At 41.9% G+C, this 22161-nt stretch overlaps 1 protein-coding gene across 2 annotated transcripts; it reads right to left on the reverse strand.

Moving 5' to 3' along the window:
- Positions 1 to 1137: 1137 nt before the first annotated feature.
- tbc1d25 (TBC1 domain family, member 25) lies at positions 1138 to 21290 on the reverse strand. Of its 2 annotated transcripts, XM_034213015.1 has the most exons (7): positions 21099 to 21290; positions 17110 to 17219; positions 16872 to 17026; positions 14703 to 14830; positions 13932 to 14120; positions 13281 to 13556; positions 1138 to 4864 (listed from the first exon to the last, which is right to left on the reverse strand). In XM_034213015.1, the coding sequence occupies exons 1-7, from the start codon at positions 21141 to 21143 to the stop codon at positions 3188 to 3190; spliced, it is 2580 nt and encodes an 859-aa protein (XP_034068906.1). In that variant the 5' UTR covers positions 21144 to 21290; the 3' UTR covers positions 1138 to 3187. The 2 variants fall into 2 exon arrangements, with proteins under 2 accessions (XP_034068906.1, XP_034068908.1); XM_034213017.1 differs by lacking the exon at positions 17110 to 17219 and having other exon boundaries at positions 21099 to 21234.
- Positions 21291 to 22161: the final 871 nt, after the last annotated feature.

The raw sequence follows: 22161 nt of genomic DNA on the forward strand, positions 1-22161 counted from the left end.
CAGCCAGATCCAGTCAATATACATCTGGGTTACTGATACAGCTTTTTGTTAAACCCCGACTGCAAGCTGCTACTTTACATCACAGTTGATTTAGGAAAAATGTCAAATAAAGAGGAGGATTGATAATAACTCATTTTTTGGGACATAATGAGATAATAAGAGCTATTTAAATGTTTCAATTTGAAAGTGGATGTACCTAAAAAAGGAACGATATGCGGCTTTACAGATGCTCTTTCTCAATGTAAGTCAATGATAAAAAAAAAAATTTTGGCCAAATGGCATCACGTGATTGACACTAAAGTTGTAATTCAAGCATTTGTGTATATTTGCTCATTGACTGACTAAATAATGAATTTAGAATACTCAGAATTTGCCAAGCCACTACAGATGACTGATTGTACAAACCCAGTAGTAGAGGTGAAATACTACCCCTGCTGCTTTAAAGCCGGGGGCTTGGAACTACACTTTTCACCTTTAATGAAGCAGAAAGTATCATTTAGACAATATCCGATTCATGGCAAAAAGATCACAAGTTAAAGAGGACACAATTAGGGCTGCACGATTTTGGGCAAAAAAAATCGAATTGCGATTTTTCTGACAAATATTGCGATTGCGACTCGATTTGCGCTATACGTTTTTAAGCGACCCAACAGAAGTTTATTGTAAAATGCGGCCATATCTCTGGCTAGGAAGGTCACATGCTCCCGTCTCAAGCACCCCCGCAGCCAGAGCTACGAGTGAAAGAACTAAACCTACATGAAACTTCCGTTGGGTGGCTTTAAAGTCAAGCTTCAGTTTAAGATTCACCCTGTAATAGAATGTAGCATCACTAACCTGACTCAGGTGGTTTGTTTCACCAAACCATCTAGGAAAGGTCCATTGGAAGCCATTTGGAAAGGGTAGGCACTTTCAAAAATACTTGGCAGGTGATTGGATCAATCACCTGCTATCATGGGCCATTTCTGATTGGTTAACAATGGCTGGTACATGTGGAGCACAGCACTTCTGATTGGTGTGGATGACTGACACACAAGAACAAAAAATAAATAAATGTTAAAAAAAAAAATCGCAGGCTTTGCGATTTGATAATCGCATCATTTCAAATCGCGATTTCCATTTAAAATCGATTAATCGTTCAGCCCTAGACACAATCATTTATTTTTCGATCATATACACTACAGCATTTAACATAAATGGTATGGGAATCTATACGTGGTGTAATAAATGGGGAAAGCAACATTATTCTGGTGTGACTAATTTCTCTGGTTCTCCTTCTATTCCATCAAGACCAGATGCAACAGCACTTTGGAGTGAAGGCAAAATCCAACCCACAACACTACATATCTGAAAGATGTGATGTAGTACTGCACTTTGATTACATTGGCTGAAATGTGAGACATATTTGATCAAGAATGTTAAAAATAGAAGCAGCAGAGACTTTAAGTCAGTATTTAAGTCAAGTTCCAATAATACACTGAATCCACCATTTCCCATATTGCATTTCAGCATCATCACATCTCTCCATGCCTGGCCTTTCACACTTAGCACCAGCAGGTTGTGATGAGGCCTTTCTCTTATAAACCTGTGGTCTCCATCCTGTCTGTGCCAACATGAGATGGAGCTAGCAACAGACCCTGATCCTGTCTGTTAGAGGGAGCCTCTCACCTGAACCTGGAACTCAGCAGGGTCTCCAGCCCTTTCAGGCATTGCTTACCAATGTTTCTGCCCCCATCTCTTAATAACAATGAAGTACATTTATAAATGTCAGGATTAGCATGAATGTTTCCTTAGTTCACGAAATGGCCGTTTTAGTCATCCTGCCCAAGGGGTTCTGCATCCAACTGTACCTTCTAACTTTGGAAGCAATCACGCCACTCCTAAAATGTGGCTTGAGCCGAGGCTACAATTTTGGCAACATTTTTTCTCCATCTCTGAAAAGCTTTGACAGTATCATCTGACTCTCTATATAATGTGTATTTAGTGTAGAGAGTTGTTGCCCTTGCTTCTTTTCAGGATATTCTTCAGACTTTCAACTATGGATGTGCACAGTCATCTAAATTCAGCCAATAGGAAGGCTATTTCTCTAAATTGACTTGTGATTAGCTTGAGTTTCTATCACTGAGAGCAGAACCAAGAGGAGGTACAGCAGTCTAGTTTTCTTTCAGTACAATTCAATTACAATGTTATTACAGATTTGTGTAGTTTTGCATCAGTAATAATTTGAAGCCAAACATATGTTGCCTACCTCAGCCTTAATTTGTTTGTTTAAGGGTGTAGACATTATGTCCAGATAGTTGGCGCCCTCATTTGGCCAGAGGTTTCTTCCCCTCTTTGCTGTCAATGGTTCAGAAAACTGCCACTATACATCTCTTTATAGGTAGAATTGTTCAAGTATGTTATACTTCTAGCCAGATTGCAATCAGTGGTATCACTGCAGAGGTTTTAAATTGCGGTCAAATGTAAAACACACCTTGTGACATCATTAATGATCTCAGCACCCTGCGTTCCTTCATTTGGTCACATGTTACTGCTAAGTCACTCTTTAGAGAAGTAAACTGCTGTTGTGTATCTGTTCCATCTTGTAAATGTCAGTTATGTTCTCAGCAACAGTTACTCTATATACATGTAATGAGGGTGTATCCTTTAAGGTAAATGGTGACAGGTTAGGTCAGGTATATATATATATAAGGTAAGTACAGTACGTGTCCTCGCCTTGTCTTGAATCAAAGTGTTGTCATCACTTCCCGTTGTGACAAATTGACAACCAATCAGAATCTGGATTTTCCCTTAAGTTAATAACTAATACAACTTTAGTTAAGACACTTGTGTGGCTTGTTAGACATAACAAGATCTTGTAAACAAAGTTGATAAAAAGGGCAACTCAGGCTAAATGCACCAAGGAGAGAAACTCTTCTTTGTTCTGGGAAACCTCAGTCCTGATCACATGGTTTAAAGTCTCATGCATCAGTAGCCTATCAGAAATCAGAAACTAACCTGTCTTTACCACTTTTAGGACAAACAGTAACATGGCTAATCAAATGTAATATTACAATGATTATAGACATAGGGAATATACAGTATGTATTCAAGCGTATGTTTTTCCATCCTCGATGGCCCAATTCAATTTGGATGGCCATCTAAAAACAGATCTCTGCCTCCAATGGGCCAAAGTCTACTGAGCAGTTCCCTAAGGATGGGAGGCCAGTGGTTCATGATGGACTAAAATAGCGGGGGGGAGGGCCACTTCAGCTGTTGGGGAGGGAATGGTGGTTGCGAGGTTATAGGTTGAGTTTGGTGATTGAGGAGATGCTAGGTGGCTGTAAATGGGCCTGGAGGAGAAGGTGGGAGAGAGACCTTGTGGAGCGGTAGTGGGGGAGTCCAAGCTCACCTCGTCCCCCTCCTCTGAGTCCCACACCTCGCTCTGCAGGTAGTCTGCGAACAGCGCCTTGGCCCGCTGCAGCACCCGGCTCAGGTTGTGGCGCCGCACTAGGCGGTCGAAGTGCATGGCCAGCTCGTTGTAGTCAAAGTTGTTCTTGATGATGTGGTCTCGGTGCTCCAGCAAGATGGACAGGGACAGGAAGAGCATGAAGGGGTTTCCTTTGCCAAACTCCTGGGGGGGCGGCAGGGAACATGGTTTGATGCTGGTGGTCTCGGATTTTGATGAAGTGCTCATGTTAGCTGTATTGCTGGGGGATTTGTTGCCTGGTGAAGGGAGATTGCTGGAGGACGACCTGTTGGGGGAGGAGCCTCTCCCAAAGAACAGAGTGGGCGAAGAGAGCAGAAAGCGGTTGTGAGCGTGGGATGGAGACGCGTTTTTTACAGTGGACGTGGAGGAGGACATAACCCCTGTGCTGCTGAGCACCTGGGCGGAGGAGGTGAGTACTTTAGTGAGAGTTCTAGTTAAACTCTGACTCCCATTGGTTGTGGAGTTTGGAGGAGAGTCTGGAGAAGCACCTGGCCAACTGGAGGGAGAAACTGGAGACGTGAGAGGGGCTGAGGGGCCGGTTTTCCACATTTGCAGGCCACTAGGAAAGAGAGGAGGTGATGATGCTGGAGAGGAACAGTTTTTTATGAGAGGAGTTTTCTCTCCTGGGTCGTCCTCACTCTCCACTGTGGACTGGCGCCTTGGGTTGCTTGTTACTGAGTCTGAAGACCCCAAACCCTGCTCACCATCCTCCATATGAAAGCTATCTTCATTTCGGGCAGTATAGTATTTAAACTCCCCGAAGCTAGTTTGCCTTTCCAGAGCTGGAGCCTGCGAATCTGCTTTTTCCTTTGTCACTGGAGAAATATCACACTCATTGTCCTTGCTTCTCTTTCCTTTTTGACTTTCTTGTTCTGCTATGACAGCATCTCTGCTCACATCTTCTTCTCGTGAAGGCCTCAGCATATGCCGTCTGCATTGCTTCTCTTTTCGTTCCCCATCATCTCCCAGGCAGATCTGCACCCTCTTCTCCTTGTCTCTGCAGGACATCTCTACATTGACATTGGTTTCCACAGGCGGTCCAATAAGCTCCACTTCGGTTTCAGGAGGATCCGGGGGCAGGGAACTCCAGGTCACCTCCAGCATCCTCAAAGCGTCCTCAAATGCAAACTCTCGCTTGAGCTCCAGGAGCAGCCAGCGGTAACAGAAGAACAGGTCGTCGGCCCCCCTGGAAACCAGGTACGAGTAGAACTCAGGATCCGAGAACTGAAGGAGCAGTTTGAGGTGCTGGAACTTCACAGACATGAGCTGCCCATCAGGCCGGAAGTTTCCTTCCAAGCGTTTCATGATGCCACAGAAGCAAATGAACGCATGTGCCTCATTGTCCATCACCGCAAGTATAGGGGAGGCAATATCACTCATACCTTGACAGTATGATATCTGAAAAACAACACAAGCACAACGTTACAGAATGTCTACAATTCTATCATATACAATTCTGCATGATTTTATGTAAAATGTAAAAACTTTCATTAAAACTAAGAAAGAAAGTTAAAAAGTTTAACTCAAAGATAGACACCTTCCTATGCTTGAAAATATGTATACATTTAAAACCACCTCTGAAAACGACGACAATCAAACCTCTATGATCCATTAATGTGTGTGGGAGAGAAACTCCCTCTGGAGGGAACACAGGGATTTTAGCATGCACAGAAACCTATAGAACACTACAGGAGAGGGAACACCCCAAAAAGGACGATAGGGCCTCTTTAACATAGTTACATGTTAACTGTCAAATACGTATTAACGATAGATTTTATACTGATTTTCCCTAATACGTCATTTACATTTTATTTGGGAAACAAGGTAGTCGTGTCCTTCAGAGTCAATGACACCATGCCTTGTTTTTGCAGCACTGCATGTAATGACGTTCAGTTGACAACAATCTGCAGTGATTGGATTTTTGTTATAATTATAATATCTCATATTCCTGTATTAATATAATAATTTAATGGAAACTTATATAGAGCTGTTATTGATGTAATCCAATCTAATCTAGTAATTGCCACTACACGGCCCATCTTGGTTTTATTAACTTCTTCTATTACTAAAAAAAAATAAAGAAAATGTTCCGTGTACTGTAGTGAAGCGAGACATGACATGGCTTAATACTTTGGGTGACGTTACAGGATTCACATGGCAGGGTAAAACACACAAATAACCAAATAAGAAGTGTTATATTTATGTGTGGGGCTTTCTGAGTGTCAGTTATGACTCAGCGATGTGGAATGTGTGTTACAGCTCAAACTGCTGAACAGAGGCCTGTACTACGAAGCCGGATTTTCGCTTAGCGAGCTAACTTCAGGGAAAACTCTGGGTTTCCGGTCCTACGACGCTGGTTCACTTCTTACCAGGCTAGATCTTCATGGTAACTTATGCTGAGCAGCTAGCCTGGTCCGGAGCAAGTTAGGTTCAAGGATAAGAGATCAACTCAGTGAAAGCACCGCCTGCTGACCAATCAGAGCTCAGTGTGCGGAGTTTAAAGCTATCAAGTCATATTGAAGGAGAAAGGAAACACAGAAAAATGATAGTTACGTCTGTAACTACGGTTCTATGAGTCCCGGATGACCGCCAGAGGCGGTGCTTTAGCACTGGATATGTCCATCGCACGCATGCGCAGTTCGAGTACCAATAACAACAAAGTCACCTGTGACCCACGTGACACCGGCTACATAGGCCGGCGTCATCAGAGGATCTGTTCCCAGAATCTTCTCGCGAGCCGACACCAACCTGTCCGATCGAAGTTTCTGCGCAGCCGGCTACAGCTCCTGGAGGACGAGTAAGCCCGCGGCTCCGACTGGATCAGTTGCGAAGCTGCACGCAGCCAGCTGTTTGCAGAGAAATCCTTTAAGGCCCGGACACACCAATCTGACAACAGAGAACTGACACAGACGGACCCCGACTGTTGCGTCACCTCGCGTCTCGGCCATGTGTCGCACTGGAACACACCGCAAAGACTTCAGCCGACGGCCAAGTTGCACGTACGAACTCTGCATGCGTGAGTGGCAATAACTCTCCTTACCAGCAGGCGGCGGTAGTGTGTATTCGTCATTCAAAAGAGGCAACAACCGGAAGACAGACTGCGTGATACACCGAGAGAAGAAGAACAGACTGCGTGATATAAACAAACAACAAATAGCGTGTGCGTTCCATTTTCACTCTACAGCGAGAAGCTCATGGGGCTTTCCTGAACCTATGTCGAGAGCTGGAGTTAAATTAAATCTCAGATTTGGCTTCTTAATAGTTTGTTTGGGTCCCTCACTTCCGTTTTGCTTCTCATGCACTGATTCGCTAGCTGAACAGCCAATCAGAGTGATTTATTTCGCTGACTGCATTTGGCCGAAAAGGCGTCGGGTCAGCTGAAAAGACCCGACGGTGCGGGACACACCAATCCGAGTAGGGCGTGTCGATGCTCATTGTCGGCCTGACACCCACCAACGCCGATAATCGGGTTGGTGTGTCCGTACCTTTAGATCAGGGGTCTCCAACACGTCGGCAGCTTTTCAGTAGCTCGCCGCTCGATTATCGATTATAAGGTTGCTTCTTGATTTTTCGGGCCGCGGCTGGACAATACCGTTTTTTTATTTTAGAATGTTTTCTGTCCCACGAATATTAAATTGATCAGTGACGCAGTGATCAAGGAACAGACGTGACAGCGGCACAGCGACACCACACACGGAGCAGTCTGCCTTCTCCAGCAACACCAGTCCAGAACCAACAGCAGAATGACCCGCTCTGAATCAGGCCCTGTCGCAGCGGCTCAGAGACACACAGGGAGGGATTTGTGTTTTTGAAAAACACTCGTTATCGTAATGTCAGGTTTTTGGTGGATTTAATCAAGTCTTGGATTGCAGAGTATGAATGTCCTCTTGCTATTTTCAGTTGATAAATACTTGTGTAAAGTTTGAAGGCAGGAGGAAAGCTTCCGCAATCAGGTCTCCTCTCCGTTCCTCCAAACCCCGCCCTGAAAATAATGAGTGACAGGCTGATAGTGACTCGATAGAAACTTTATTATTCACTTAATCACTGATTGAGATATAATGAAGCTAACTTAGTCTAATACATCCATGGGATTTATGTAACAGTAAGACAGAGAATGTAAGTGTGCACCCACATAGACTATTTTTGTTGTTACATGCTGTTGTAAATACTCCTGTTGTCTGCTGTGTTCAGACTTAAGTCATGTGTGTGATGCCACATTCAGGACATTCAGTGTCCTTTCTTTAACAGAAGACCGTTGCTAGAAGCTGCAGCTAGACTGCAGAAGTATTGTTTTTGAGGAGAGAACAATTTCACACACAGATATAGGGAGGCTAGACCTATACAGTTGATTTATTATGGTTTATCATTTCATGTCAAGACGAAGAAGAAGAATAAGATGGCTGAACTATTCAGTGTCAATCCTGTGGAGATGGAGGTTATAAATCTCCAAAATCATGTTCAGCTTAAGTCTCAGCAAAACTCACAACATTTCTGGAGCCTTGTAGACCCAGAAAACTATAAGAACATTCACCAAGCAGCACTGAACACGTCTGCTTTATTTGGTTCTGTTCTACAGACCTTTGTGAAGCAGCTTTTTCTGGCATGAATGTCATGAAATCTAAATACAGAACAAGACTGACTGATCAACATTTAAATGACTCTATTAGAGTGAACCTAAGTGGGTACACTCCAGCATACCCCTCTATGGTGGACTCCATGCAGTGCCAGTCATCTCACTAACTGTAAAAAAGAGTGAATGCACTTATTTTACACATGTGCCATAAGATGCTTGTCAGGTGGTGATTAAGGATATTTATGTGAATTTTCAGTGACTTGTGGTCCATAATAATATGTGAGACATTTTCGTTTTCTTGGACCTTGATGTGAAGTTAAGATTTGTGATAAGCTTGAGGTATTGCAATTTTGTACGTGTACAAAAGTATAGCTTAATTCAACTGATGAGTGCTATGTGAATAAATGGAAGCGATGTGATGCAAGTAGCTCTTGGCCACTTTCATTTTTTCAAAGTAGCTCTCAGATGAAGAAAGGTTGGAGACCCCTGCTTTAGATCATACGTTCCAACCAAAACGAGACGGGACGAAATAGAATTGCCGTTGCAGGAAAGACGGCCGGCAAAAATCAACTGACTGTGAACGTGAACATTAATAGAATATCACCTTCAGAGCAATCTGACTATTATAACATTAGCGTTAAGAAAGCTTACTTAAATATCTGCCACAACATAAGTAACCGGATCAGAGTAACATTAAGTACAGTCCGCGGCACTGAGTGCAGACGTCGATGTGTCCCATTATCATTCATATTAGGGCTGTGCAATTAATCGTATTTTAATCGCGATTACGATTATGGCTTGCGACGATTAGGAAAACAGCATAATTGACAAAATACGATCATTTTGCTGGGTGCGCTTTCGCCCCTCCCTAAAAGCCCACTCGGCCACGTGGGAGTGACATGTGTTGTGAGTGTTCAGCGCAAGCGAAGATGTCAGAACAAGAGCAGCAACTAGTTAAAAAGAAGGGTCGCGGGGAGATTCCCAGTCGATCGCGAGATGTGTCTAAAAATAGAACAACAATATTCTGTTTTATCGTTAATGTCCTGTAACATAATGTTCCCGTGCCAGAATAATGCACTTGAACGCATCAAAGCTTTGTGATTGGCCGGCCTCACCCCATGTGTCCGGGCGTGGCTGGTGAGCAGTGCACTAGTTCGCTGACGTTGTCCGTGTCAACAGCATGGATGGTCAACAGGAGTGACATTCCGCACACACACAAGACCGCAATTATGGCAGAAGCAAAAAAGCCCAAAATATATAATTTTCACTCCAAGTGGGAGGATCATTATTTTTGTATCTATTCCAATTCAAAGTCCATCTGTCTCATCTGCAATGCGAGCGTGGCTTTATAGAAGAAGGGTAATTTAGGAGCGGCATTTCAAAACAGTGCACAAACGCTACGAGACGGAATTCCCTCCTAATTCTGCCCTACGCTCCCAAAAGGGGAGGGGCCTGAGAGCACAGCTAAATGCACAGCAGTCCATTTTCACCAGGCCCAACAACAAGAGCAAGGCTGCTACCAGAGCATCTTATCGTGTCAGTCACGTTCTTGCGAAACACATGAAGTCTTTCGAAGACGGCGAAGTTATGAAAGAAGCATTCCTGGAGGCTGCTGACGCACTTTTTGGGGACAGTAAAAATAACAGTAACATTTCAACAGGTTTTTGATATAATAAAAACTCAATTTAGATACCGTTATTAATCTGCTGTAAGTTTTGGTTTGTTTGAATTTATTCATGATAATTATTGTACAAAATGGTATAAGAATGCAAACATTAAGATCTGTTCTGTTTAAATTGATTATAGTCTATCAGTTCAGAAACTAGTGTTGCTTGCATCCTATTTTAAAGGCATTTCTTTTTATACTCTAATAAAATGCAACCAAAAATGGGTTTGATTCGATTAATGTTGTCTTTTTTATTGCACTGTTGCTGCAGCAGATTACTGTGTAGCTTCAGATCTGAGTTGTCTTATTAGTAAGGCTAATTTATACTTTTGTAGCAACACTATTTTTATATAATGGCAAAGAAAGGGTTCTTCAGAGTCTTTTCTTTTTTTCCTGTGTCATATGTGGCAGCACTGCCACAAGTTCCTCTTCAGAGAGGGTCTTCAGTACAGGTGGCAATATCGTCACCTGCCTGTGCTCATCTCTGAAACCAGACCATGTCAACAGGCTGGTATTTCTTGCAAAAAATCTTTAAGAGATGACATGAGCAGCCCTACCAGCATTTGCCATGGTGGCCTAAACATTTTTATTTGGTCTTAAATTGTAGTTCAACATTTATTTCCTGTTACTTCTGGACCATGACGGTTGGCCAGCCTTCAACGTTTAACTGAGTGGAATATGTTGAATATGTTTTACCAAAATGTTGGCTATATGTTAAGGAGTTTTCAGTAGGTTGTGACAGTGCACTGCATCATATTTGATTTCATTTATTTTGGTCTAATTTATTTTTATTTATCATATTAATATATGTTTAGTATGGTTTTGGAAGTGCGCTCCAACATATTTGTTGATCTTGTTTATTGGTAAAATATTATTTGTTTTAAAGTTCAATAAATGGTCAATGAATAATCGTCAAAATAATCGTGATATCAATTATTGACCAAATAATCGTGATTATGATTTTTTCCATAATCGCACAGCCCTAATTCATATCACATCATAATGTATCATATATTTCCTTATCTGAGTCAGCTGAGCCGTATCTGGCCGTGCAACACTCACAGTGTCACATACTGTATGCAGAAGTATTATTTTAAGCAACACATTAAGTTGACGAAACACTCGAGTCAAATGTAATTAAAGTCAGATCGAGTATAACGGTACGTCCACACAGCAGCTTTAAACAAATCTTCCAACGCTTCCAACGCTTCTCTGCCCATTGACTTTGAATGGGGATGACGTCACTTTGCCTCGCTTTTCGCTGAACTGCATTGTGGGGGAGCGAAGCGAAGATTTCCAGGATTTCCAGGATTTTCAGAATTCAAAAGTTGAGCAATGTTCAACTTTTGAAGCTGAGCTGGAAGCGTCAGCCAATCAAATCCCGTTTATGCAAATCTGACAGTACAAGCGCTAGCCAATCAAACCACGTGTATGCTGGGAGAGCCAGACCGCAGTTCATTTCCTCATATTCCAAACAAGAAATTACGGTAGCAAATCACCCGGTTCTTTACGACCAGACGATTTACCGGGATACAAACCGGAGGAACCAGGCATGGAGGGAGGTGGCAGTGACAGTGGGTGAAACTGGTAGGTTTTCGCCTGTTTGGGGAATTTATATATATTGCTCGCATAAAATCCCTGGGGTTTTTTGCTGTCGGGGGCGGGAGATTCATGTGATTGGTTGTTGGTCGCAAAAAATACCCAAGCTTTCAGACACGCCCAGCTCCAAGATTTTCAAGATTTGTTTAAAGCTGCTGTGTGGACGTACCGTTAGACGGGGCAGTGATATCATAAACCTGTTAATGTACGCATTCAAACACTTTTTCTTTTACCAGCTGTATTCACCTTGCAGGTGCAGCTATGTGTAGGGGTGCACATAACTGGTACGCAGGTACGCATGCGCGGCAAAAATAACGTAACGTCACTTGTGTCACCTTTGCGTACCTCAAAACAAAACACATATTTAGTCTACACGTGTTTCTTGTCAACAGTCAATGGAGTAAACTACGAGACATGTAAACAAAACACAGACATTAAGCAGCTACGTTGCCGTTTCGCTCCCTGCAAAAACTCTTCGGACTTTCTGTGACTGACTGAACTGGCGCTGGCCGAGCCGCGCAGGACATAACCAACGGACCTGTGTAGCTTACAGGAGGCAGAGGCTTAGATCACCGGACAACAGAGTTGGTCGCCGTGTGCACACACAGGGTTAACGTCGGTATGAACAACAGAATTGTGCCAAAACTCCGCCAACTGGCTGCAGTGGGAGACTCCCCTGAGCACATTCTGTGCCCCGCGCACACACTGGAGAACTGCGCAAAATCAGCTGATCAAAACAACAAAGTGGAGTAAAACACACAGTTGCAAACTTACTCGGGGTGTTATGGAAGTGTTTGAAATCAGACAGAGGTGGAAGAAGTACTCAGATCTTGTACTTGAGTAAAAGTAGAAGTACCAGAGTGTTACTCTGTTACAGTAAAAGTCCTGCATTCAAACTCAAGTAAAATTAGAAAAGTATTATCATCAAAATGTAATTAAAGTACCAAAAGTAAAAGTAGTCGTTGTGCAGATTGGTCCATTCCAGAATAATATATATGATGTGTTTTGTAATGATTGATCATGAAAGTGTTCTCAAAGCTGGTAAAGGTCCAGCTAATTTTACAAATTAGATCAAAGTCAAGTAAAGTACAAATATCATATAAGTAGAGTACTTGAAGAAGTGTACTTAGTAACTTCCCACATCTGAAATCAGATATGACTTCAAGTCACAGTTTTGGCAACAAGTTTTGGAGAAAGCAAATTGGAGGCTTAAAAAGAGACAGGGAGGTGCATCTTCATCATCTAGCATGCAAGAAGTGTGAATAGAGAACAGTGAAGGAGACACTGAGGAGGACCACGCTTCGTGTGGGGTGAGTACCAAACGCTGTCTCCTGGTACTCATCTGAGTAACTCACTAAAAAAGTGATGTGCACCCCTGGCTATGTAGCTTTGATCCTGGATAAAGTGTTTAAGTCATGGATGTTTAAAGTTTAACGTCTTCATATGTCTAATATTATAGTTGACTTTTCATTCAGGAAGTATGACGCTGCGCTGTCAGTACGCTTCTCCATGTTTGTGATTGGTCAAATGTTGCTAACCCTGCCCCTTTCATGTGAACGTGCACTCAGCCGGACAGAGAAACCCTAGCTTGAGTTACCGAGTTGACCGCTTAGCGAGAGCGCGTTTGTTTTGGATTAGGTAAACCGTGTAACTCAAACATATCCAGGGTCTGTTGAAATGGATTCGTAATACAGGCCTCAGGTCAATGAGCAGTGTTGATGTTGTTTTTAGAACACCTGTATGCATACTTCAAATCCAACCTGCTCTCTGGTTATCTCCCACTCTTTGAAAACCTCTACATTAAGAGATTGAAAATTATGATTTAATAAGCCACATTTGATGTATAACCTCAACTATGGAAAACATGATATGATTTGGCTTCTGTGTTCTGCTTTGTTCCGTGTCTTGTATTAGTATTTGTTAAATTAAATTAACATTTATTTTTGCTATCTAACCCATGATTGATGTGCACCCACCTGTGGATGTGTGATGGCGAAGGTGGTGAGCAGGTCGGTGAGGGCGGTGAGATGGGGGCTGTCCTCTGAGCCGGCATAGTAGGGGTGAGCCCGGTCAGTCCTCAGCGCGTCCTTCAGAACGTTCCCTCGGATGAACTCCAGGTCCTCGTAGCTGACCCGCGCGGTCCACTCCCTCTTCAGCTGGTCGTACTCCCTCGTCTTCCTCTTCATGTAGTCCATCCTCTCCTGTCCGCTCAGCCCGTCAGGGTAGACGTTCAGCAGGTACCGCCAGACCACCTGGCACAGACATTAAGTACAAATGATGTTTTGATTTGTTCATTTTTTTTCAATTTTGTTGGTAGAAGACACAGGCGGAGAATATGTCTGGGGTTATCTCTTTGGGGGGAAAAAAGTGTAAATATTTAGAGATTTAATCCTCATTTATGACAAACAACATGTAAAGCAACCTTAATCTACCGAATTAAAGGTGGTTTCTACCCAACACATGGTTGTTTCTTGTCTTACTGATATACAATGCCAAGAATAAGTTCTAGCATCGAATAAGAACCGTATTTGACAGGCAGAATCTAAATAAATACACCTTATATGAATATAATTGAACACCCAACCCTGTTTATTTAGGACATGAGATTTTAAACATGTGTGCTCCACCTTGCGCAGGGAAGGCTCCACCCCCCCGTGGTAGATGCGCAGCCGCAGCTCCTCGGGGCGGCTCAGCTGGCCCTGCCCGTTCAGGTAACTGTGAAACTCTGCGTCGCTCAGGGGGGGCTTGAAAGGCTTGATGTCCTCCCCATAAGCCCAGCTGAACGCCTGCTGTACCTTCGACAGGGTGCGGCCCACCTGAACACACAGAAACAAGCATCAGAGAAAAGACCCTGACAGAGGAGCGAAGGTGAAAGAGACCTTGTGGTTGTGCTCAAACCACAAAAAAAGCAATGGCAATTCTAAAGCGTGGTGGTTACAAAATGAGTTCCTCTATGGAATATGTGTGTAACAATGGATTTACATTTAGATTAAGAAACCCGGATCCAGTGAACGAATGACGACGAACAGGCTTGTCAAATTTAAACTATACAACATTAACTACACATACCCCCATGGAAGCTGTGGCCCCTCCTGATTCTCTGTGTGAGCTCTGTAACAGGGCCAATGTTTACAGTGCCTTAAACTGTACGTACTGTAATGTAAATAATGTCAGATGTATATATTTACACTATACTAAAGATCACTCTGCACTAAGCTAATGTTTTGCTCTTCTGGTTGGATGTAAACCGCAATTCGGTGTCCCAGAACTTGTACTCCGTGTAATGACAATCAAGTTGAATCTGATCTGATAACAAACCGGTGAATGCACACACACAACATATAGCACACATTCAGACGGACTACAACAGACTGTATAGGAAGGCTGAGAAGCTGGACCTGGGTCAGCAGAGACTGGGTGAGGGGGAGGGCTGCAGACGCCAGTGTGCGGGTCCTCTCTGGGAGGAGCTGCTCTGAGCCAATCACGTCTTTGGGGCTGATGATGTCCCAGTCCTCCATCACTGGACCTGCAGGTGAACACAAAGTAGAACACATTATCTATTCTGGCTCCAACTCTATGTCATATTCCTAATTTTAAGAATAGGTTCCCAATTCAAGCTTATTTAAGACATGTTTTCTAATGAACTTTTAGTGTAAGCATTGAAAGTGCATTATGAAACAACCAATAGTGAACAACAGATCATGTTGAAGGTTAAGTAAGTCTTATGCCATGTCTTGATTAAGTGCTTATATGTTTGCAGTGGCGACTGGTCATTAGGGGCAGGTGAGGCACAGCCCCACCTAGTGTCAGCAGAAAGAATACAAATAATAATTACAACAAAATGCAAAAAATAAATTAAAAAATATATAAAATATATTTTAAGATCATGTTTAATAATCTGATTCGTCTGTACATTGCTGTTCTAGTCTGTGTTCTTCTAATTAGTGTCTACAGTGTGTGCCTATTGAGCTGTTTAGAGCCATGCGGGACAAAACCCGATCCTGCCCCTCCCTCTCACTGTCTAAGTGAACGGTGACTGTAAAAACTACACTGCGCATGCTCAGAATATTTTCCTATTTAATGTGTGTGGCAAAAAAATAATGACCATAGGGGCACTGAGCTGCCATCCCCACCATACGTCATCTCACATCATTCAGAGCTGATTGGCTGTAAGTACGTGTGCCGCGAAAAGAGACGCGTCCTAAAACCAGGAAGTAAGCTGCGCATGGCTTCCCTCGACAAAAAAGCAATGAGATTTCTCCATAGGATTTTAGAAAATAGCTCAAAATAAGGTCTGTGGAAAACGTACCTGTTAGATAAATGCACGTTTTGTTCAGCCGGATAATATCCACATGTCTACCCTACTTTTATAATTTTCGAATCATAAATCCATCATTTAGATTTATGATAGTCTTTTGAAACTACAAGAAGATAAGGAGGACTTTTACAAAAAAGTAATAGAGATTTTTGTCCAGAAGGATAGGCAAATGGACTTCATCTTCAAGTCAAGGTAAGACCACCATTTTATTGAAAATGGGATCTTACTAAGAGAGACCAATTCAATATTTAAATGATAAAATTAAATGTTTTGGGTATCCTTCTGTTGAACTGTCTGTTTAAAATTAATTGAAGCATCAGACTAAAGAGTATAATAATAATAATATATTTTGATTTAGGTCAAAATATAATATTTGTAAACCTGAAGAGTCAGTGCCAGTGCCTCACCAGCCATGAACCTCACTGCAGAAGCTTATATATAGACATCTAAGTTTTTTGTGCCCCACCACTTTTGTACATATAGAAACGCCACTGTATGTTTGCACTTTCAACACTATGTTAAACCAAAAGGAGGATCATGAACCTTAGGCTAATTACTGTGAAATGACATTAAATAAAGTCAGCATTTCACAGTGTGATACACAGTAGTAGATGTGTAGGCCTAACAAGTTATGCATGTATTGCATGAAGTATTATTCAATCTTTAACTTTCCTTTTTTTATTTCAATTCCAACCTAAGTAATGACAAATCAATTCTTCATGATCAGTACCAGGCTGAGTATCTAGATCAGCTTTTAGTAGTCCAACAGAAAATGGTAATGTTCCCACAGCGGACTTTCTTATGCTTAAATACATGTGAATTCTCCTTCACATCTTTCCTTAACCCTGTGATGTTTTTCACTGAGGTTAAGGAAGTGTCTGGCTGTACCAGACAGTCAGACTGAGACACTGGGTCTGCGTCAGTCAGATAGTTACACAGAACCTCTTCTTCCTCTGCACTGAGGGCAGAGCGGCTCTACATCCAGTCACTATCCCCTCCAGAGGAACACATGGTAAAACAAGACCGGAGGGACGGGGGCTCGTCAGTTAGCATGCTGATGCAGTGCACTTCTTTGACATACCGTCAACACTGTAATCTCCTCACATTCTGTTGATCATTGTAGTCATTGTAGTCTTCATTTTAGATTCATTCACAGGGTGCATGAGGACAGATGCAACATTTAAACACACTGTTATCTGTTATCTTTTTGTCCTTCAGGCCTGCTTTGGGGACACACTGGACGTCTTACTTTCTTCTAAAGGCTTGATGTCCATCTTGAGCTGCAGAACTGGTTTGGCTGAACTGACGAACGCAGCATCCAGGTCCCCATCAGACAGCAGAGACAGATACATTTCAGCGCCGCTCCAGTCCCGGGACAGGTAACTGATCCCAAAGTTCCGCTTCCTAGTTTGGAAGACAAACAAGAAGAAAATGCTGACACGCGTAATGTGTCTATGTAGCAGCTGAGGCAGGGGGAGGACTCTTACCCGTTCAAATCAAAGGCTCTGATCAGAATGTGCTGAAGGACCTCCAGTGATGTAATCTGAGGATCTACAGCAAAGGAGCGGAATTCCACAGGAAGCACCTGATCACATTTCTGAAAGCATAACATCAAAAACATCATGATACTTTGGGGGAAAACGGAGTGAGGTGAGAACAAAATGTACCATGTTTTGCAGTTAGGAAACAAGAATAGTGTCCGTCAACAACAAGGAGACTTTTGCTGATATCTGAAGTATTTGTCTATTACCCCCGTGTCCTGTTCCAATGCAATACAGAATCAATGTGTGCTGACTGTTTATCGTAGAGTGGGCTGATGGGGTAAGAGATATCTGACGAGGGGGCTGGGCAATGTTGTCTAATTCTTTATAGAAAACTTTGACAACAATATTATAGCTTGTTTTCTGGTCATTCAATTCATAATTAGTGTATGTGAAATAAATGGAACTGGATTGCATTTACGGTAGGGCTGTGCAATTAATTGTATTTTAATCGCGATTACGGCTTGTGACGATTATGAAAACAGCATAATTGACAAAATACGATTATTTTGCTGGGTGTGCTTTCGCCCCTCCCTAAAAGCCCACTCGGCCACGTGTGAGTGACATGTGTTGTGAGTGTTCAGCGCGAGCGAAGATGTCAGAACAAGAGCAGCAACTAGTTAAAAAGAAGGGTCGCGGGGAGATTCCCAGTCGATCGCGAGATGTGTCTAAAAATAGAACAACAATATTCTGTTTTATCGTTAATGTCCTGTAACATAATCTTCCTGTGCCAGAATAATGCACTTGAACGCATCAAAGCTTTGTGATTGGCCGGCGTGGCTGGTGGGCAGTGGGCAAAGCAGTGACAGTCCGCGCACACACAAGACCGCAATTATGGCAGAAGCAAAAAAGCCCAAAATATATAATTTTCACTCCGAGTGGGAGGATGATTATTTTTGTATCTATTCCAATTCAAAGTCCATCTGTCTCATCTGCAATGCGAGCGTGGCTTTATCGAAGAAGGGTAATTTAGGAGCGGCATTTCAAAACAGTGCACAAACGCTACGAGACGGAATTCCCTCCTAATTCTGCCCTACGCTCCAAAAGGGGAGGGGCCTGAAAGGACAGCTAAATGCACAGCAGTCCATTTTCACCAGGCCCAACAACAAGAGCAAGGCTGCTACCATAGCATCTTATCGTGTCAGTCACGTTCTTGCGAAACACATGAAGTCTTTCAAAGACGGCGAAGTTATGAAAGAAGCTTTCCTGGAGGCTGCCGACGCGCTTTTGAGGGACAGTAAAAATAACAGCAGCATTTCAACAGGTTTTTGATATAATAAAAACTCAAGTTAGATACCGTTATTAATCTGCTGTAAGTTTTGGTTTGTTTGAACTTATTCATTATAATTATTGTACAAAATGGTATAAGAATGCAAACATTAAGATCTGTTCTGTTTAAATTGATTATAGTCTATTATCAATTCAGGTTAAGAAACTAGTGTTTCTTGCATCCTATTTTAAAAGGCATTTCTTTTTATAATCTAATAAAATGCAACAAAAAAAGGGTTTGATTTTATTAATGTTGTCTTTTTTATTGCACTGTTGCAGCAGATTCCTGTGTAGCTTCAGATCTGAGTTGTCTTATTAGTAAGCCTAATTTATACTTTTGTAGCAACACTATTTTTATATAATGGCAAAGAAAGGGTTCTTCAGAGTCTTTTCTTTTTTCCTGTGTCATATGTGGCAGCACTGCCACAAGTTCCTCTTCAGAGAGGGTCTTCAGTACAGGTGGCAATATCGTCACCTGCCTGTGCTCATCTCTGAAACCAGACCATGTCAACAGGCTGGTATTTCTTGCAAAAAATCTTTAAGAGATGACATGAGCAGCCCTACCAGCATTTGCCATGGTGGCCAACATTTTTTTTATTTGGTCTTAAATTGTAGTTCAACATTTATTTCCTGTTACTTCTGGACCATGACGGTTGGCCAGCCTTCAACGTTTAACTGAGTGGAATATGTTGAATATGTTTTACCAAAATGTTGGCTATATGTTAAGGAGTTTTCAGTAGGTTGTGACAGTGCACTGCATCATATTTGATTTCATTTATTTTGGTCTAATTTATTTTTATTTATCATATTAATAATATATGTTTAGTATGGTTTTGGAAGTGCGCTCCAACATATTTGTTGATCTTGTTTATTGGTAAAATATTATTTGTTTTAAAGTTCAATAAATGGTCAATGAATAATCGTCAAAATAATCGTGATATCAATTATTGACCCAAATAATCGTGATAATGATTTTTGCCATAATCGCACAGCCCAAATTTACGGTGCCTTTCTAGTCTTTGCAACCACTCAAAGTACTTGACAATTCAAAGTACTCAATATGTTCTATTATTAAGAAGTGCAACATGAACCTACCAGTTGGGTGAAATCATAGAGAAAATTTATATATATATGTCCAGCTACCCAAAACAAGCTGTATTGAGCTGTCGGGATGACCGACAGGGCCATATGATGGTGCTGTCGGACACTTGCAGCCGGAGCCTCCCCTTACTCCCGTTTTACACACGCCCCTCCACGTTTGTAAAATAGCCGGACCCCGGTGAGACCTCACCGGGTCCCGGCGTTACCGGGGATCGCGACCTCGACCCCTCCCCCCCATTTTAGGTGCCCATTAACCCTATATGCCTTCCCTGACTATAATATATTGCATGGTAACAAACACAAAGCAGTCTGATTAAGAATATAGTTTGATTTAACTGAAGACCTTGTTAAAAGCATTGAACTGAGCAGGGATGTTAAAACAATACTGCAATCTTTAAATTATATTACATCAAATGATATCCTAAATTGCCCAGTCCTATGTTAAACTAATACCGGATACTATTTAATTATTGTCCAGCTGTAGTAAGAAGTATACAAAACACATAGCTATCGATAGAGCAGTGTATTCCTACTCTATGATAATAACAACACGACTTGACACAACTTTACCACATATAATAAAGCAATGAAACAACAAATATGAGTTTAGCAGAGTTGGAAAGTAACTAAGTACTCAAGTGCTGTACTTAAGTACAATTTTGAGATACTTGTACTTTACCATTTTATGCTACTTCTTATTTCTACTCCACTACAATTGGAGATGATCCACAACCTGCAGTGAAACAACAACGTAGTGCATTATTCTATGTTTTGGTTCAAATTTGGTTCTGTTGTCAGTAAATCATGTACTTCTACTCTACATGTATTTAATCCCTTTAGTTACTTCACAGATGTGGATGAATGATGTGAAATCTAATCAAGTGTTAAATCAGACTTTAGTTCCACCTGGAGTAAATCCACCAGCTACCCTGCAGTATACAAAGTCATTCAAACTAGCTGCTCCTTTACCAGCTTTGAGAACACTTTCATGATCAATCATTATAAAACATATCATATATATTATTCTGAAATGGACCAATCTGCACAACGACTACTTTTACTGTCGCTACTTTAAGTATTTAGATGCCAACATATTTTCTACTTGAGTAACATTTTGAAACAGGAGCTGCCACAGAAGGCTCCAGGTGACGTCAGGTAGTGCTGAGCAGGCAGTGACGTCAGTGGTAGGTTCACTGCTGTGAGGAGCATTAGTCCTTTACACTGAGTTCTAATAGATAACTGTCAGCGTGTCAATCATCACTCGGCTGTACAGTTATATAACAGCCAGAATGAGCGGATGGAAAGAATATTTGGGAACAGCGGCTGTCATAGAGAGCAGAGCGGACACCGGAGAGAACCTGAGCCCCTGCGGTACACAAAGCCTGTCCGGAAGCTGCTCCAGCACCAGGTCCATCTCTACGTTCAGCACGACAAAGAGCTGCAGCACATCCAGCCGACATTAATCAGTCTTTTATTAAACTAGTAGTAATTAAACAGGGTGACGTGGTGCTAGCTAACTAGCGGACGTTGGCAGAATATTTGTTCCTCTTTTTGAATCCTCCTACCTTAACTTTGACCCGGACCACCCCCCTCTCCTCCTCTCCCGCCATCGTACAGACTCCGTCTCGGATCAGGATGATTGTTCTGGGTTTTGTTCTCCTTCTACACCGACATGATGGGCAATAACATGATAGCCGCTGTGCTGCTGTTATTCCGAGCTCTTCTTCTGCTTTGATTTCCAGCCGCTCTGCAGCGGTGTCAGCGCCCTCTAGCTGACACAGCCTACCTGCAGGCCCTGCACCCTGTCTCACCTCAGGACCATGGATTTATAATAAGGACAGGCTGCACTGGGCAGGGGTGCAAAGTGACGATATACTGAAGTGCTGTACTTAGGTACACATTTGAGGTACCTGTACTTAAACCACCAGAAAACAGAAAACTAATTAGTTTTTTGTTCAAAAATATTTGACAGTCTAGCTTCTCAAATGGGAAAATCTGCTGCTTTTACTTTAAAATATAAAAACAAATTTAAATATTTGTTTTTCTTTTTCTGCAATTAGTAGGCCTACTTTCCCCCCATATACTTAAAGTTCATTTTCTCAACGGTACTTACGTTTGCAGTACTTTTACTTGAAATTGAGTATTTTTACAGTCTGGTATTATAGTACTTATACTCAAGTAAATAATTTTAATCAATTTTTATTATTGCTTTTAGGATGTCTATCACCATCTGGCAAAGGGACTATCAATGAAAACAAGCCTTTTGGCTAATTCGAGTACTTTTACATGTTTTATGTTGATTAATGTACACTGTCCCTTGTTTTAAATAAATCAATTCAATTTGAATACTTCTTCCATCACTGACTGTAGACGACTAAAACTGAAGATAATTCTACAGCTAGGCTATATCTACATCGAGACTTTCAGCGATTTAATGAACGACTGACAACCAAGGTGCGTCTTTATATTATAGTGTTCTATTTTCTTCGTCTATCTCTATACTTTGCTGTCACAACGTAAATGTCCCCTTTGTGGGACAAATAAAGGAATTCTGATTCTGATTCCATCAAAATCCTCCGAACACAAAGGTGTAGGGTTTGAGGAGAGGCAAGATTGGTGAAATGTTCT

This window comes from Gymnodraco acuticeps, unplaced genomic scaffold (assembly GCF_902827175.1).
Source record: "Gymnodraco acuticeps unplaced genomic scaffold, fGymAcu1.1, whole genome shotgun sequence".
Classification (NCBI taxonomy): domain Eukaryota; kingdom Metazoa; phylum Chordata; class Actinopteri; order Perciformes; family Bathydraconidae; genus Gymnodraco; species Gymnodraco acuticeps.